This window comes from Dermacentor variabilis, chromosome 11 (assembly GCF_050947875.1).
Source record: "Dermacentor variabilis isolate Ectoservices chromosome 11, ASM5094787v1, whole genome shotgun sequence".
Lineage (NCBI taxonomy): Eukaryota > Metazoa > Arthropoda > Arachnida > Ixodida > Ixodidae > Dermacentor > Dermacentor variabilis.
In genome coordinates, this window is record NC_134578.1 from 19,860,116 (window position 1) to 19,876,179 (window position 16,064).

The 16,064-nt window shown below is 44.9% G+C and overlaps 1 protein-coding gene across 4 annotated transcripts in view; it reads left to right on the plus strand.

Moving 5' to 3' along the window:
* LOC142564035 (glutamate [NMDA] receptor subunit 1-like) overlaps positions 1-16,064 on the plus strand; it is a 142,122-nt gene that overhangs the window by 110,810 nt on the left and 15,248 nt on the right. For 2 of the 4 annotated variants that reach the window (XM_075674850.1, XM_075674851.1), the window contains exons 14-19: positions 566-714; positions 2,040-2,197; positions 4,782-4,954; positions 6,607-6,714; positions 7,314-7,459; positions 10,107-12,805. In XM_075674850.1, the coding sequence (XP_075530965.1) occupies positions 566-714; positions 2,040-2,197; positions 4,782-4,954; positions 6,607-6,714; positions 7,314-7,459; positions 10,107-10,475 (1,103 nt within the window). In that variant the 3' untranslated portion in view covers positions 10,476-12,805. Of the gene's footprint in view, positions 1-565; positions 715-2,039; positions 2,198-4,781; positions 4,955-6,606; positions 6,715-7,313; positions 7,460-10,106; positions 12,806-15,205; positions 15,327-16,064 lie in introns of those variants that run through there. The other 2 variants (XR_012824470.1, XM_075674853.1) reach the window with 2 other exon arrangements.

Genomic DNA, 16,064 nt, shown 5'->3' on the forward strand with positions numbered 1-16,064 from the left:
GTGCCCTCCAAAAGTTCCTACAGGCAACCAGAGGGCGCTAGTGTCAGCGGGAGCTGCAAGCATGGCGGTTTGGCCTGCATGAAAATGGCGGGTATATTACGTGTATTTGCCTGATCTTTTCCTGCCTTCAAGGATTTTTTTTCTTTGCTTCTCCAGTTAGTTGACTTTCAACGAAGTATTCTAGTATGAATGCAACAATTTACCATCATTATGCCCGTGCGGACAGAATTATTGGCGCCCCGTGTTTAGGAATTTAGAAAAATAAAGCGTAATAAATGACGCCTAAAAAAATGACTCGAGCCACAACCACGAATATTAGAGAGATTCGTGCACTTCCCGTTATTTCGATGCTCGCTGAACAATCGCAGCGTCGGAGTTGCCCTAATTTTTGTAGAAAACTTTATTGCATCTACGCTAAATCGGTCTAGCCTAATAGATCGCAAATTTTCTCCGCATTGCCATCTGCAGAAAGAAATGGCAGCTGCGGCTCAACTTCGGCAGAAGTTCTGTGACAGGAATGATGATGATGGCGATGGTGATGGGTGGTTGTGTTTCGATCCTGCAGGAACTCCAAGAAGCTTCAGCGGCCGCGTCCTGGGAATGGTTTGGGCTGGATTTGCCATGATCGTGGTAGCCTCCTACACTGCCAACCTGGCAGCATTCCTCGTCTTAGAAAAGCCCGAATCTTCGCTTTCCGGTATCAACGACCCGAGGGCAAGTGACAGCTAGTGTTCTATTGGCACATCCCACTGTTCATTTCCAGGCGATCCTGGGAAGCGTCAAATGTCGCTTAACAATGGAGCTCAGCTTTGCGGTGGCAATAAACCCGCTCCTCCAATTTTAATAAACACAGAATAACACTATCATGAAGTCGTTTGTCTGTGAAAAAGTTGCATTCTTGTTTTATGCGGAAACGCGTCTGCCAGAGTGCTTTGAAGCAACTAGCCGAATACTCCAGAATAGCTTTTTTAATGCGCTAGCATTAGGAGGGGAGAGTCAAAGTAGAAAAATGTGTGTGTGAAGTATGGGAAGCCGGTCGCGTGGTAGAAGTAGAGAGGGGATGGAACAGCAGAGCACAGCCTTTATAAAACAACGTGAGAGGGAGCAAAGAGACTGATGAATGAATAGCACAAGAACGCGCAGTTAGTCCAATGTCTCCAATGTTAGTCCAATGTCCAATGATGGTTCTATATCTCTAGAAAACGTCATAAAAAAGACGAAGGATAAGGGCAGTGTTCAGGCAACCATGTTTTTTGTCTCCTCTCGCAACCTCTTGCTTGCGTCACATACATATATGACGTTGTTCTGCTCCAGACTACAGCCAGTTTCACTTCGCATTTTGAAGACTCAGGATGTGTGTTGAGTGAGCTCCTGAACAACACTTTGCAATGTAGTACAGGTAATTTACGTCATGGATCCGGCACCTCTAAGCGCTGTGACGTAATGCTCACGCATTTCTCTCGCATTTTCCGTTAAGCCGCCGCTAATTTTTTTTCCCCTTCGTAACTTCACTGTTGTAGCTAGTTCTCGTGGTATGGAGGACGACCACACTACATTTGTAGTAGTGCTCTTTCCAGAACAATTTAGCGTTTAATGAATGAAACGACGACATTAGGCGAAGTGAAATTGCAGCATCAATGCAGTTCACTCCCACACGTGGCGCAGTGACGCTCATAAAAAAACGTCAGTAATCGATAGAGAAATAGTGCTTTCGCCAAGCCTGCAATTAGGCACAACTAGCCTTTCCTCGCTCTGTTAACATCAGGCGCAGGTGTCAGGATAGAACGAGAAAAGATGTGAAGTGACATTTGCATGCTTGTAACAGCTATATCATCGCGTAATTATATTTTTATTTTCCTTTTTGCGCTAGTCAACATGACGCCCAAATGACGTTCTATCGACTGTTTATAGTTTTCAACAGCAATTAGTAATGTTAATGACCATTCTACAGACCAGCAAAGTGTAGTGAAGCGCTCGGCCGTGTGCCATCGCTGGTTGCACACCGAGTTCATTTCCTTTCGCACTGTTTTGCATTTCAGTTGAGAAATCCCTCGGAGAACTTTACGTACGCCACGGTGAAAGGCAGCGCCGTAGACATGTACTTCCGGCGACAGGTGGAGCTATCCAATATGTACAGAATCATGGAGGGCAAGAACTATGAGACCGTGGAAGAAGGTATTGAGGCCCTGAAGAACAAGTGAGTCACCACAGCACGATTCTCGGTTCTGCCATAAGGAACTCAATATAGAAATTCTGTTCCGCTTCTATTATATTCATCTATTTTTTACCTTCACATTACTTTTAATTCAGATACAGCTCAATATTCCGTATGATCTTTGTAAGGTGCGTGTTGTTGAGACAAATAAGGAATTGACGACTACATGACTTGAGCTAGCTCTTTTTATTAGCGGAGCCAGCTGTCACGGCTGCGGCTGAGGGCAGGTAGCTGACTTAGAAAAAACAAGAACAAAGTGAGCCCATAAAAATAAATACGGACTGTGTTTACAAACTTCAGCTAGACTGTTCTGGCTTCCCACTGGCTTGTCCTTTTGGCTATAGAGAGCATACAGACTTGCACAGACAAAAGACGGCACCAAGTTCCTCATTATCACTTGTTGCACCTTTAAGTGCCCGTTTTCTGTGCATTTAATTACATAAGAGGGGAGCATCCGCAGAAAATGCAAGTCGGCACAATACGTCGTATAAGGTAGCCTATATCACCTTCTGACGATGTATGAACATTTGTGCCGGCCAAGATAGTGCATCGATATCAAAATCACTGATAAAAGTATTATTCAAAGGGTCCATGACGCCATACTATCTAACTCGAATTATGCGTTGCATGCTAAGCTATATGTGTTGCACAGAAGCTGGCAAACTTTGAGCGCACTCTGTACGATAAAATCTTGTATTTTATTTTTTTTTATACCGCAATATAAATGTACAGCAGCCGGCAACACTGAGAGGGGACGAAATGAGTTCTGCGTGGTCATCATGTGCTGTACGCGCGTAGTTTTGTTACGCATGTGCGTCTTTCCGGTCAGACAGATAGCTCCTGCAACCGTTCTGTTTGCCGGTGTTTTTACAGCGAAGCTGTATATGGCTAGCCGATTCGTCCGTCTGTCCGTCGCCTGTACACCGAAAACTCCTCCAGTACAACCTCATGCGCGTGCGCAAAAAAGAGAAAAAGAGGCGCGTGATTGGCTGTGCCACTAGTGACTTCGTTGCTCTTCGTCGCAGCCCAGCTCGCATGCAGGAGTTTCTCTCCGGCTCCGAAATGGCTAGGACACGCGTCATACGTACTCCTGAGGAGCAGGCAGCTTTCCATCAGCAAAGCCGCGAGCAGAACTGGGAACGAGCTCCTCTATGCCGTGCCGATGCTGTAACCCAGGCTCAAAAACAGACTCGTTAACTATTTGTACGGAGTGCTTGGGCGGATTTTTTTTTCTTTTTAACCGACTCTGTAGGCATTCTCAATAAAGTTATTCTCTCTCTCTCTCTTTATCGCGCGAATGGCAGAATTGCGGGTGCAATGTAAGGCGATATCCTTGTTGTGCCTCTGTATGCCAAAGCCTGCGGAGCAAGGAAAGTTCGGAACGCCGCGCTCGTGGTTTCGGAATGTTCTGGAGCAGACGACACAGCGTTCGTTGGACCCACGCTTCTTGACGTCACACAAGCGATTCCAAAAATGGCGATCTTGGGTGGGAAGGCGATTAGAGGCACCGATTTCCAATGGAAATTTCGGGTTCAAATGTGCTCTCAGTTACACTGACAAACTGAAAATTGCGGGAAGACCACGTCATGACCCCTTTAAGACGTGCTGCATGCATTCCGAAACACTTCTGAATGGATCTGTGCTGATGTTACTGTACATAGCCCTGACATATGGAGTCCCCATTTTGTACGCTTGAGAAAACTCACGAAAGAATAGAAAATTTTGCATCCATCCTGTGGTTAAATGCTTGTGATTTTAAAGGCTCAAGAAATGTGCTGAAGCTAAATTTTCAAAGATTAGAAATCATTGGGGCCTGAAGGAAGTCTTTCCCAGTATAAACGTTCAAATTGAACGTTCATTTATTTCTAACTCTCGGGAGATTCTACAGGCTTTCTAGGTAAACAATCTACTGACTTTCTATAGATTGTCTGAATATAGGTAACAAGCGTAGAATATTGGGCCGCGCCACCCAAATGCTTTTTTCTTGGATCCTGAGGATTTTCAGGGGGAACGAGGTAGGAGCTCGGGGGGGGGGGGGGGGAATGTTCTGCACTACATTGGGAAATTATAAAGTTCAGCAATCGTGTAGTGCCACAATTACATAAGTATACGGCGAGTGTCATCCAAAGAGAACCTTAGCTTTCGTGTGGTGATACACACCAACGGAGCGAGCAGGCTGCTGTCGGCACTATATATCTGTGATTTCATATTCAGTCATGTCCTATCACTTCGCAATTATTTTACTTTTCTGTCGAAGTGTTGAGCCGTACCATGCCGAACCACGGGCCGACTGTCACTCTCAGTAAGGCAGCTCACAACGCGCTTGCTTTTTCTTTTGCTTGAAATGTCGCCTTGTAGTGCGTGCTACAAATTAAGAGGAAGTCATTCTCCTACTCCCTCCCCACCGCCTGCTCCAGCTGCCAAACATGTCCAATGCCTCTTCTAAAGTATATCCCGAATGACTGTCTTAAACGAGCACGCTGCCTCTAAATGGCACGAGTAACCTGTTCACTCTACCCGCTCTTTCTTTCTTTCTCGTCCCTCGCGATCACGTGGCGGAATCCAGCCAATTGGATGCATTCATCTGGGACTCTTCCCGGTTGGAATTCGAGGCGGCTCAGCACTGCGACCTGGTCACCGCCGGCGAGCAGTTTGGCCGCTCGGGGTACGGGATCGGCCTGCAACGCAACTCCTTCTGGGTCGACAAGGTCACGCTTACGCTCCTGGAGATGCACGAGAGTGAGTTTAGGCTTTGCACGCGCTCTCTCATTTGTGGACCGTCGCTGTCCGCAAGCGATTAAGTCCGAACCTCGCCAACATGACGGGTCGGATTCCCGACGACGATTCAAGATTCCCTTGTTCTTCTGTCCTTCGGCTACATTACATTTCGTGACACGTCCACCAGCTCTTGTTGACGCTTGGCAGTAGAAATACTCGCGCACGCTTTCATCTCGGTGACTTGACAATTCTAAATTTTCTCGTTATTCTTCCCGTTGTACTGTCTCTGTGTTGACACTTGGCAGTGCAGATGTTGGCGCATTGACAATTCCACGTAGCATAAAATTCTTCCTGGTAAATTGCTTCTGGGGGAAGTCCTGCGATTTTGTGACAAAAAGGGCCGTGGTGCGAACAGATCGTTCCTTCCCGTCGCCCGATCGCTCGGTTCGCGAAATCCAGAATTCGTCGCCCGTCGTCATAGAAGTGCTACGAGCGACTAGCCAATAGCCCGAAGCCGGAACGCGGTGTATATCATGGACATACGACCGGTTGTCGCGCGGAAAGAGCAAACGACCGAATTTTGATGCGTGCGAGGGTAATAAAGAGACAAAAAGCCTACCGCAACACCTTCAGAAATATTTTATGCTGTTCTGTGCCGCAAGTAAGCTATTAAAGCACGCCAGTTTTGGTGCCCTCATACCGGCAACACCGGGGAGACGTCGCTGCATGGACGTCGTCACTCGCGTGGCGTTCGACTTGTAGACGACCAGTGGTCGCGACAGCCATCTTCACAGCGTCGCTTGTCGCGGTCGCGCGCCAGATCGCTTACACGAATTTTACATTTTACACCGGCACGAGAGTGCTCGACTTTGGTCAGGCGAGTGCACGAACCCGAATGAAATCGTTTCAGTTTTTCAGCTTCGAGCCAGTTGGTCGGGCACTGACGAGCCATTTTCGTCTTGTATGTTGACTGCGGCAGTACGACGCGAGTTTGTCGATTGTCAAAAACAGCTTTTGTAATGGAACTTAACTGCGTCTTCATAGGAACCCGTATAGTGCAAGTTCAACGGCTTTTAACTGCGGTTTCCGTAAGGCATAGGGTTAACTTGAATTCCAGCTGAAGCTACCGCGAATGATCTGATTTGCTCTGAAAGGTTCCAATGCATAGAAAGCATTTCAAGCAGTTGAAACAGGTGCATGGCACAGTGCCAAGTACAGAACCTGAAGAATCACGTTAGTTTTCGCAATAATACAGATGCTGGCGGTAGCAGCGCATTGTCTCGGAACCTGCGGCACTGGCTTGATAGTAGGTATACTACACCTTTGCTCGATTACTGTTCTGTGACTTGGTTTGCTGAGGGGAGGTAAAGAGTACTTCTCTGTCAAGAGGTAAAGAGTACCTCGGCTACTGCATTGATCTATGTTATACAGCAAATAAAGCAATAAATTGTAATACTGAACTAAATAAATGATAAAGATGACAATCTAACAAAGATTACCGCATTGTGTGTGTGCGTGTGCGTGTGTGTTCAAATAAAACCGGTACCGTCCACTCACAGCAAATGCTTTGAAAATAGTTTATACACCATAAAAAAGCAAAGTTTTGCGTGAGTGCTGTACAGGTCCTAGTGATCAGCTAAACTCCGGCCGCTGCTTGCCTTCTTGCAATCCAGGTGGCTACATGGAACAGCTAGACAGCAAATGGATAATCCGCGACGGCGAAAAATGCGAAACCAAGAATGAACGCACTCCGGCAACGCTGGGACTCACCAACATGGCGGGTCAGTGACCGACGACGATTCCATATATCCTTGTTTTCTTTTTCTTTCATTTTTTCCTTTTGGCTAAAATGCTTTTGTGACATCTCCTCCGGCTGTCATCCAGCGCTTGGTAGTACAAATGCTTGTGCACACTTTATTCTTGGTGATTTCACAATTCTAAAGATTCTCGTCATTCTTCCCCTTGCACTGTTTCTGCGCTGATACTAGGTAGTGCAGATGTTGGCGCGTACATTTCTCTCGCCGATTTGACAATTCTAAGTGGCACAGTATTCTTCCTGGTAAACTGTTTCTGTGACAAGTCCTACATTTTTGTTCCCGATAAATGGATACTGGTAAGCGTAGTTTCAAGACGACGGGACAAGAGAAAACACCGACGCACAGGACTGCGCCCGTCGGTGTTTCCTCTTGTCCCGTCTTGAAACTGCGCTTACCAGTATTCATTTACTACTAGCACAAACCTACTAGCGCAGCAACAAATTTTGTTTGCCTATTTTCTTGTTCTTAGCTATGCGAATTGTGTGTGTTTTGCTTTTAATGCACGCAACTTGTTTTTCGAGTTGACGTGCGCACTGAAAGTGAGGCTCGGTGTTTTATCGCAGGCGTGTTCATCCTGGTGGGCGCCGGTATCGTGGGTGGTATAGGGCTCATTGTGATAGAGATCGTGTACAAGAAGCACCAGACACGCAAGCAACGGAGGCTCGAGCTCGCCAGGCACGCCGCCGACAAATGGCGCGGAGCTGTTGAGGTGAGTTCACTACGCAGGTACACACAACACTGGTCTAGTATGGGGTGTCTTTTGTAAGGCGACAGCGTTAAGGAGCCCACGTCGCAGAAAATCAGGCGTCGGCGTCCCGCGTCGGCGTTGGACGTCACCTCGGCAAAAAAAATGAGTTTCTAACCACATCCCGAACTACGCTTACCCAACCACATCTCTGCCACCAAAGTGTCTCATACCTTGTATTTCATTTTTTACAAATTTATTCCTCGAGTTTTTGAGAACGGCAGCCCACAAACAAATGTAGTGCAAAAGAAATAAAACACCGACAGCGCATGTACTTTATGTTAGCTCTTTTCCGAGTGAACTATTAAACGTGCGAAACAATAACAGGAGATCGACCGGCGCAAGAGGCGGCGTTTCTACCAGAAAGCTCGCCTTCGTGCGTAGAGTTCGCAGCCAGCGTTTCCCGGTAAACGTTACGGTTACATGAGCTGCAGTTGCCGGGAAGCATGAAAAGCAGTAAGAGGTCATTGAACGCTATCGCGTTCCACTCTTAAAGGCGAAGCTTAAGCTCCCTCCAAAGTTTATTTAACTGAATAATTTGTTTAATCTCCCGTGCCAAATATCACAATTCTAATCCTAATTAAATACTCGATGAGGCGGACACTACTTGCACGACTGATCGAATGCGGAATTGACTAAATAATATATGTTCTTTTACTAAGGTTTTGACTAAATAGTTCGCATCAAACATTGTAATTTGCGAATTCTACAGCTAGGGAGTTTCCAAGGCTAGGGAGTTTCAGCCAGGTAGTTTTGAGACGACGTCTGAAGGTGGCACCGGTTTTGAGATATAAGCCGTCTAACTTGCGGTAAACATGCACTGTTGTTCGACATACTGTTTTATAGAAAATGTTGTTTTATGCATCGAAAGCCAAAAATAACTGGAACGGCAATGTATTTCATCGGACACTTTGAAAAAAAATTATTTCGAAACTGGTGTAAACCTGAGAATTCCTTCTTACCGTATGCTGCTTGCGAACTCGCCGGCTACAATTCATAATATGCAACATGTGCCGTAAAACACGTAATTAGAACGTTAATTATTGCAATTTAGGTAATTATTCAATGAAGCATTTCGATTTCTTGTAGAAGTAATGCCCGCCTCATCGAGTTGTTCATCTCAAGGGTGAGAATTGTTCTGTCTGTCACAAGTAATTTTTTAAGATTTCGCGTAGCTGAAGAAACAGCTGCTATAGTGCCGAACTAGTATGCATTATGACAATCGGCGCTATTGTTTGAGATGACATTACCATGGTATATTTCGTCAGTGCATGCTGTGTAGCGAGGCGTCTTCCATTTAGGCACGTGGTAAGTAACACGAAAGTGCAATGAAAACCATTCTTATAAACCAAGAGGTGCGTTTCGATAACGAATGAAAAGGTATGGCAAGATGCAACGTCACCGCGAAAACAAAAACTTGAAATAAACGAACGAGAAGCTGGAAGCGAAGTTCTCCTGTATACATGGCCAGTCTTCAGAAACCAAATATGGGGTTTTACGTGCCAAAACCACGATCTGATTATGAGGTACACCGTAATGGGGTCCTGCGGAAATTTGGGCAACCTGGGGTTCCTTAACGTGCACCTAAATCCAAGGGTGTTTTCGCATTTCGCCCCCATAAATGTAGCCGCCGTGGCCAGGATTCGATCCTGAGTCTGCTAGGCAAAACAACACGCTCGGAATAACAGCAGCCATCACATACTTAGTGACCCAAGTTGAGCCCCGTCCCACTTTTATTGTGCAAGAATGGCCGACGACCGTCCAAAGTGGGCAAGTTAGCAAGAAAAAAAAAAGTTTTACTAAAGATACCTTAAGTTGCAAAGGCATTATCACGTGTTTTTTTTTTTTCATGCAGCAGCAATTTTCTGTTCTCTGCCAACGTATCGATTGTTTGGAGGGATAACGTAGACTGTGGACTGTGGTCGATTTCTTCAACACTATATTTCTTTTTATTTTGCTTCTGTTTGAAACCTATACAAAACGAGAAGGAAGCGAGCAAAAAAAGAAAACAACAGGAACCACATTACCACCAGCGCTTTTAATTTGGGATTTAGCAAGGCTGCAGTAAACTGACCATGCTCATTACTCCAATACGTCACGCGAATAAGAAACTCCTGATTGGCAAATTTTGTCCCATGGCCATCCTCAGTTAACAAACCACGGCTCGATAAATTTAGCCCGTGCACAATTTAATCATCGTTCACTTGCACAAGAGACCGTTAGTCTCCTTTCATATGTCTCAATGGGTTTCATTTCATATTGTTACATGGTACCCCGATACTGCCAATACTGCCTTGAAGCCGACACAGAGGCTTCATCAACGTGTGCGGTTACTCTGCCTTGTTAGCGAAACTTCGTCTATGTGCTCATGATCGAAGCACCGAATAATGATCAAAATAATTTACGTCAGCAGCACCATGTGCAAATGAAACGTCAACATGGTCTGACAAGTTCTTTCAATCGCAGGTTTATGCCAGAAGCCTTTGTTTCCTTTCATTTTGTTTTGTTTCATCTTGTTTTGTTTGATTCTAATCTTTCTCTCACTCGTTATTTTTCTTTTGTTTTCCTTTCTGTCCTCTGTTGTGAACAAACTTGCCTTGGTGTGTCGAAGCACTGGGAGGACTGGGACCCCGAAGCTTATTACGATCTGAGCCCCAGGCCTAACCGTCAAGGTGACAAGGAAAAGCTCGCGGAGCAGCCGCAGCTTCAGCCCCTGTCGCACATGTGGAAGAATCTGGATGTGCTCGCAGCATCTCGAACGAGAACCGTGGGGACCAACACTGAGCCTTCGTTCCTAGAAATTCCCGGGAGCAAAGCTAGAAGGCGACGAAGAAGGCGACCAGCCAGAGAACGAAGCTCTAGCAGAGACCTGTGCCAAAGTTCTAGTCGAGACACTGACTCTAGCAACAGCGATGACATTGCTGCGAACAGCCGCCCTGCGACTGTTAAGCTGAAACGTGAAGCGTCGTCTCCTGCTTAAATGGTGCACTGAAGAGCGAGAACATGTCATTCTAGAGTGACAGTTTGCATCCTTGAAACGCTGAATAAGACGTTCTTACCGTGAGCGTAGGTCTGAGTAGCGATGATTACGCAGGAAACGGAAGATTAAGGTCGTGTCCCCACCTTGCAGTTCACTCACCGTTAACCGTGATGTAGCATATTGTGATAGCATTCTTTAGGAGGTATTGAAGCGCTTATTATAAATAAGTGAGGGCGGCACTGATGTTATAGGCAGGCTAAGGCTGAATGTGGTAACTTCTGTCAACTTTTCTAGCACTAAAGCAGTCCAAAATGCGCGAAATCACCATGACGACGTCACACTGACCGCATTGACATCTCAGTCTGCCTGTGAAATTCAAGAAGAGGAAGCTTAGCCCAGCCTTCTGCACTAGCAATACACTATTTTGCACAAAGAGTACTCTACCAGTCTAGTCCAATTTATTATTCTCAAAAAAAATTAAATTATGGGGTTTTACGTGCCAAAACCACTTTCTGATTATGAGGCACGCCGTAGTGGGGGACTCCGGAAATTTAGACCACCTGGGGTTCTCTGCGGGTGTTTTCGCATTTAGCCCCCATCGAAATGCGGCCGCCGTGGCCGGGATTCAATCCCGCGACCCAACACCATAGCCACATTTATTATTTTTAAAGGCGGGCGAATATCATCTTTATCGAATACAAATAGTAGAGATCGAGTATGGAATATCCAAATGCAGGCACACACATTAACTGCGGGAATATTTCTTTCAGTTTAATTAGGTAGTACGCCTATATCTACTAGTGAAAAAAAAGACAGTTTGAAAAGGATCAGTTTTGAAAACAAACTCAAAATTTTCTTTAATGTAACCGCACGAATAGCCACCAAATAACTTTAGAGCGTGATTACAAACGCTACAATTCGAGAGCGTTGTAGCGTAACAGATATAACTGCTATTGAATAGGCTTCCGAAATCACTAAGTGACATACTACCAGAATCATAGGTTGTCATGTGGGCTTCTGCCACGAAGCCGAAAAAGAAAACAGACTTGCATTGGCCATTTTGTTTCTGCAATGCTTCGAAAATGTTTGTTGTTGCCTCAATTCTGTTGATTTGCTATATATTGTTTAGCATACGGAGAAGAGCAACCAGTCATTGTCATTCGGTATTTGCGAAAGACTTGGTTAGTTTCGATATTCGAAATTACCGAGTAATTTAAGAATACGAATACGAACAGCTAGTGTGTAGTATTCCATTCTGATTCGAAACTTCGAATATATGCCCATCATATTTTACTATATTTGATGGTCATGTTAAGGATACCGATAACTTTAAATCCGTGGGGTCCACTTGTCTGTAGGATTGGAATGCTGCTTTAAACGCATTACTTGAAGAAAGTTGGGCAGCTAGGAAATCCTTCCGAGGGTGTAAGCAGGCTCCAAACATGTAGGTTTCAAGTTTCCAGAGGCAACATACATATCCAATCTCCACATTGTACAAGCACTCCAAGCGCCTCCTGTACAAGGAATGACATCGTCAGGGCCTAGCTTCCGGTCACCTGGAGTGAAGTTCACAGAGAAGTCTTAAACATCTCATTGTATAAACAGTAAGGCTATTTGAAGCTGAATTATAATGCAAAGTGACATTATCTGTTGTGCTTCTACCGAACCCGGTAAGGCGCTGGCGGCGTCAAAAACTTACGAACAGCAAGATCTTCCGACAAGCATGGCCACTGATAGGAAGAATAACATGTTTTTTTGGTTTCGACCCCCTTTCTCATGTTTCCTATCAGTGTATTTAGATCTTGTAGATCGTGATACAGATCTTATTGTGCTAATATTTCTTGGTCAGACTCTTTTCTCTGGTGAGTGTCCACGACGGGATTGAGCTTTATGAAAAGCTGGGTCAGCACCTCGAAGTTGCGGTTATAAGTATGGTGTTTTAAGCAGAAATAGAGGTTTGCTGGATAACTTACGCCGCCTATAGCTCTTACTTCGAAAACACATATTTAGAGGATACTTTTTTCCAGGCAGAAAGTTCAGTGCTTCCTTCCAGCAAACAGAAAATTAATATCTGATACTTGTGAACGAAAGTCGTAATCTGATTTTTTATTTGTGCATTTGTTTTTCAAACAGTTGCATTACTTGTGTTCACATGGACATTTCCTTCTAAATATTGTGTGAATTGTTGTTTGTTTGGCGTTTATGACGTGTTTCTGTTACAGGTTTGTTATGTTGTGCATTTTCAATACTTGCTTTGCTTGTTTCTGTTGTAAATTTTATGTCAATTGTTGGTAAAATTCTTCGTTGAGATTCTATTTAGTAAAAATGTTTTTGATGCAACATTTGTCTGATTTATTTTTTTGTCCGCTTCACCTTGGCACATCTCTGACACCTTATGAGCGTTCAGAATGTAGCAAAACAGTCCACTGGTGGCAATTTTCTTGTTCTCGTGATGTGATCATTGAATCAATTATAGGTAGACGGGGTTTCAGCGCGCCAGAGCAAAGAACATGCTATCAGAGCTAGACACCACAGTGGAGCTCGCTGAAATCATTTCAATCAACTGCGGTACTTTAACATGTGCTCAAAGAACGCGACTCGGACGTTTGCGCACTCCGCCCCCATTGAAATGTTGTCGCCGGAACCGGGAATTAAGTCCGCAGCTTCGTGTTCAACAGCAGGGTGCCTAGCCACAGAGCCACAACAGCGCATGACTTGTTCGATAACACGAGCTCTAAGGAGCCGAGCCTCCACCCCCCCCCTCCCAATGAACACATTCAAATAAATTCGTCTTATGGCCACAACTTATACTCCGTTTCAGACATGTGCAATGCTGTGGAGGCTAGAGAGACTTTTTGCAGTGGCCGCTTTGGTACTTTTAAATAGCACGATGTTTCCTTACCGCGACTTTGCGAAGCTGTTCTTTATATAAGGTCAGTATTGAACGAAAAAAAGTTTTATTCTTTAGAAACAAACAGTGGTATACGGCTGATGAAGTGTTGTTTTAGATCAATTTGCGTTTCGTTGTTTCTCTTTCCGAGTTTTGTTTTATTTGCAGCTCACCCCGGCAGCCTCACTTGCATGCTCGCGCGAGAAAACACCAGAGGCGCGCAGCGAAGCGCAGACAGCACGAGCAGCGAAGCATGGGTGAAACACGCGGAGTGATACATTTTCGTGACCGAACTACTTGCGCAGCTTCTACAGCTGATGTCCAAAACGCAGCACGGTTCGTCAATTTTCTAAATACCTTGGCGTGATTCCTGATCTTCCATGTGAAAGCCATTGGACAGCTGTCCTCTCGGAACTCTGTCCTCTCGGAAAACCCCCGTTGTAAGCACCAGTGATAATTTACGGCTAATTTTGGTCAGTTTCGCAGTTTCAGAACACATTTAAGATATCGTCAATCTGCATATACCATGCCGTATTTACGTCAAAGTATACCGACCCTTTAAAAGCAACAATGAGCTTCATGATAGAATAGGTGCTTTCAGACGCTCAAGAAAAGCCAGGTACAGAAGTGCCTTTTCTTGTCTTATAACCAGGACCCCGCCATCGTCAGTGCAATACCAATACGTGCTTGTGCTCGAAGCACCAATCCTTGTAGTTACTAAGAAGACGGTATTATATACCAAGTTGGTGAGGTTGCTTGGTCAGCCATTTCTAAGCACACTTCTAAGAGCTGTGCTTGAGCAATAAATATGATTTGTGTATCAATAAAAAAACTGCGCTCCTTATTTATGCAGTTCTTCTGTCAACGTTACTCTTGCTACCGTATGGCACATCAACTCATTTGCAATACAATATCTTCCTAGTGAAAATGCTCCTGCTACGCGAAGTCATCATGGGCCCAACGCTGGTCAATGCTGGTTCAGTTCGCCAAGCTAAATCGACGTGCAATCACACACCATCATCACGTCGTTGCATCAAAAAGAAAATTGTGCCTCTCTGTCTGACAGACTTCTATGTCCCAAGACCGGCAACCGATGTTCTTAAGAGACGGTTTTAAGTACCAGGCAATGCCTTCCGAAACTGAAACAAATCATTGTTTTATGAAGTGACGCAGGTGCATACGAACAACAGCATCTGTATGTACACAGACGAATAGGGTGGAAGGTTTGGCTTGGTGGCTCATGACTATAGATACAGCACGAGGAAGACAGTACATCACCGTGTGCGTAGTAGTCCTGCCCGTTTTGTCTTCCTCGCGCTGTGCTTATTGCCACCTACAAAATCTCTCGCGTTTGTTCAAACAAAAATTATTGTTTACAAAAATGCATAAAGGAAACTGAGCGAATAGCTTTACCTCGATTCTTCATCCGGGATATCATGTCATTAGAAATGGACTCACGGACATCTTTTTATCGACGATGACGACGCAATGTTTCACACAAAGCAGTATTTGTGTTCTCAAAAGCTGGTGGCAACAGTATGTGGCGCTGAATTCATTTGGTGTCAAGATAGAACTGCATTTTTTTTCAATATTACTCATGGTTCACTTTCAGAAAGATAGAATTCAATCTCAATGGGGATGGACGTGGGCCCCACCTAACGCTACACTCACACGTGCATTTGAATACCGAAACGTCGATCTTTCTTTTCAATATATGTCAGTTAAAACAGCTTGACTCATACATGGCACTTGCAACAATGTTCTAGCGCTTCGACGCTCGATAAGGCGGTGAATGCCAATCCTAACAGGCGATCCCCGTACGCCCTCCTCACCAATATAGATGAGACAGCGGTTTGGCACATCTCGAGCGGCAGCACGCCTCATACGACAGAGGGTGTGACGGGTCGACCGCGATTCACTGCTCAATCATTGATTCTCTATCTCCTAACGTGTGTACACCGGTAAGCTTCCACTTCTTGGCGTAGAGCTTAGAGACTGCGTAGACCATAGGCCTATAGGCTCGTAGAGACGCCCGCCACTTCTTTTTTTTCTAGAAAGCCGCTCTTGGTTACTTTGTCGACTTACTTTGTTACCTTCCCCACGGTTGCCTGTCACCCCCTCTGCTCGTGTTCTCTGCCTTGCCATAGAGTTTACTTTCATCCTTGGCTGTGGAATGCATACTGCATCTCTATTCGATTTTGTTTTTTTCTTTATCGCGGAAACGTGAAGGAAGAGCGTTTTTCTAGAAGAGTTGTGTATTCTTACTTGCGGTATGACTTGTCGTGGAAATTTAGAACACAGCATATGACGATGACTTCTCGTGCCCTCTTTAGTGTTTGACGAAGAGAGTATCGCGTGGCAAGCACTTCGGTTAGAGTGTCGTAAATGCTTATGACGTCTTGTACGACGAATCATCACGTGTCACGTGCCAGACCGTTTGCGACTTCTTCACACAACAGTAAAGATGAGCATTGAGCAAGAAACCTACGAACTAAACCAAAAACACGGCTGCTAATCTTCTGACTAAGCAGTACGTTACTTATTCCAGCTCTTCTCAGGCGTTGGTTTCCCTTAAACTGTGCAAAAATACAAACATGTACTGAAATAATGTTATCGTTCTCAAGAGCCCTTCAAAAATATTTAAGAATTCTCATAAGTCATCACACGATAACCGCGTTATTGCGAAAAGTACTAACATG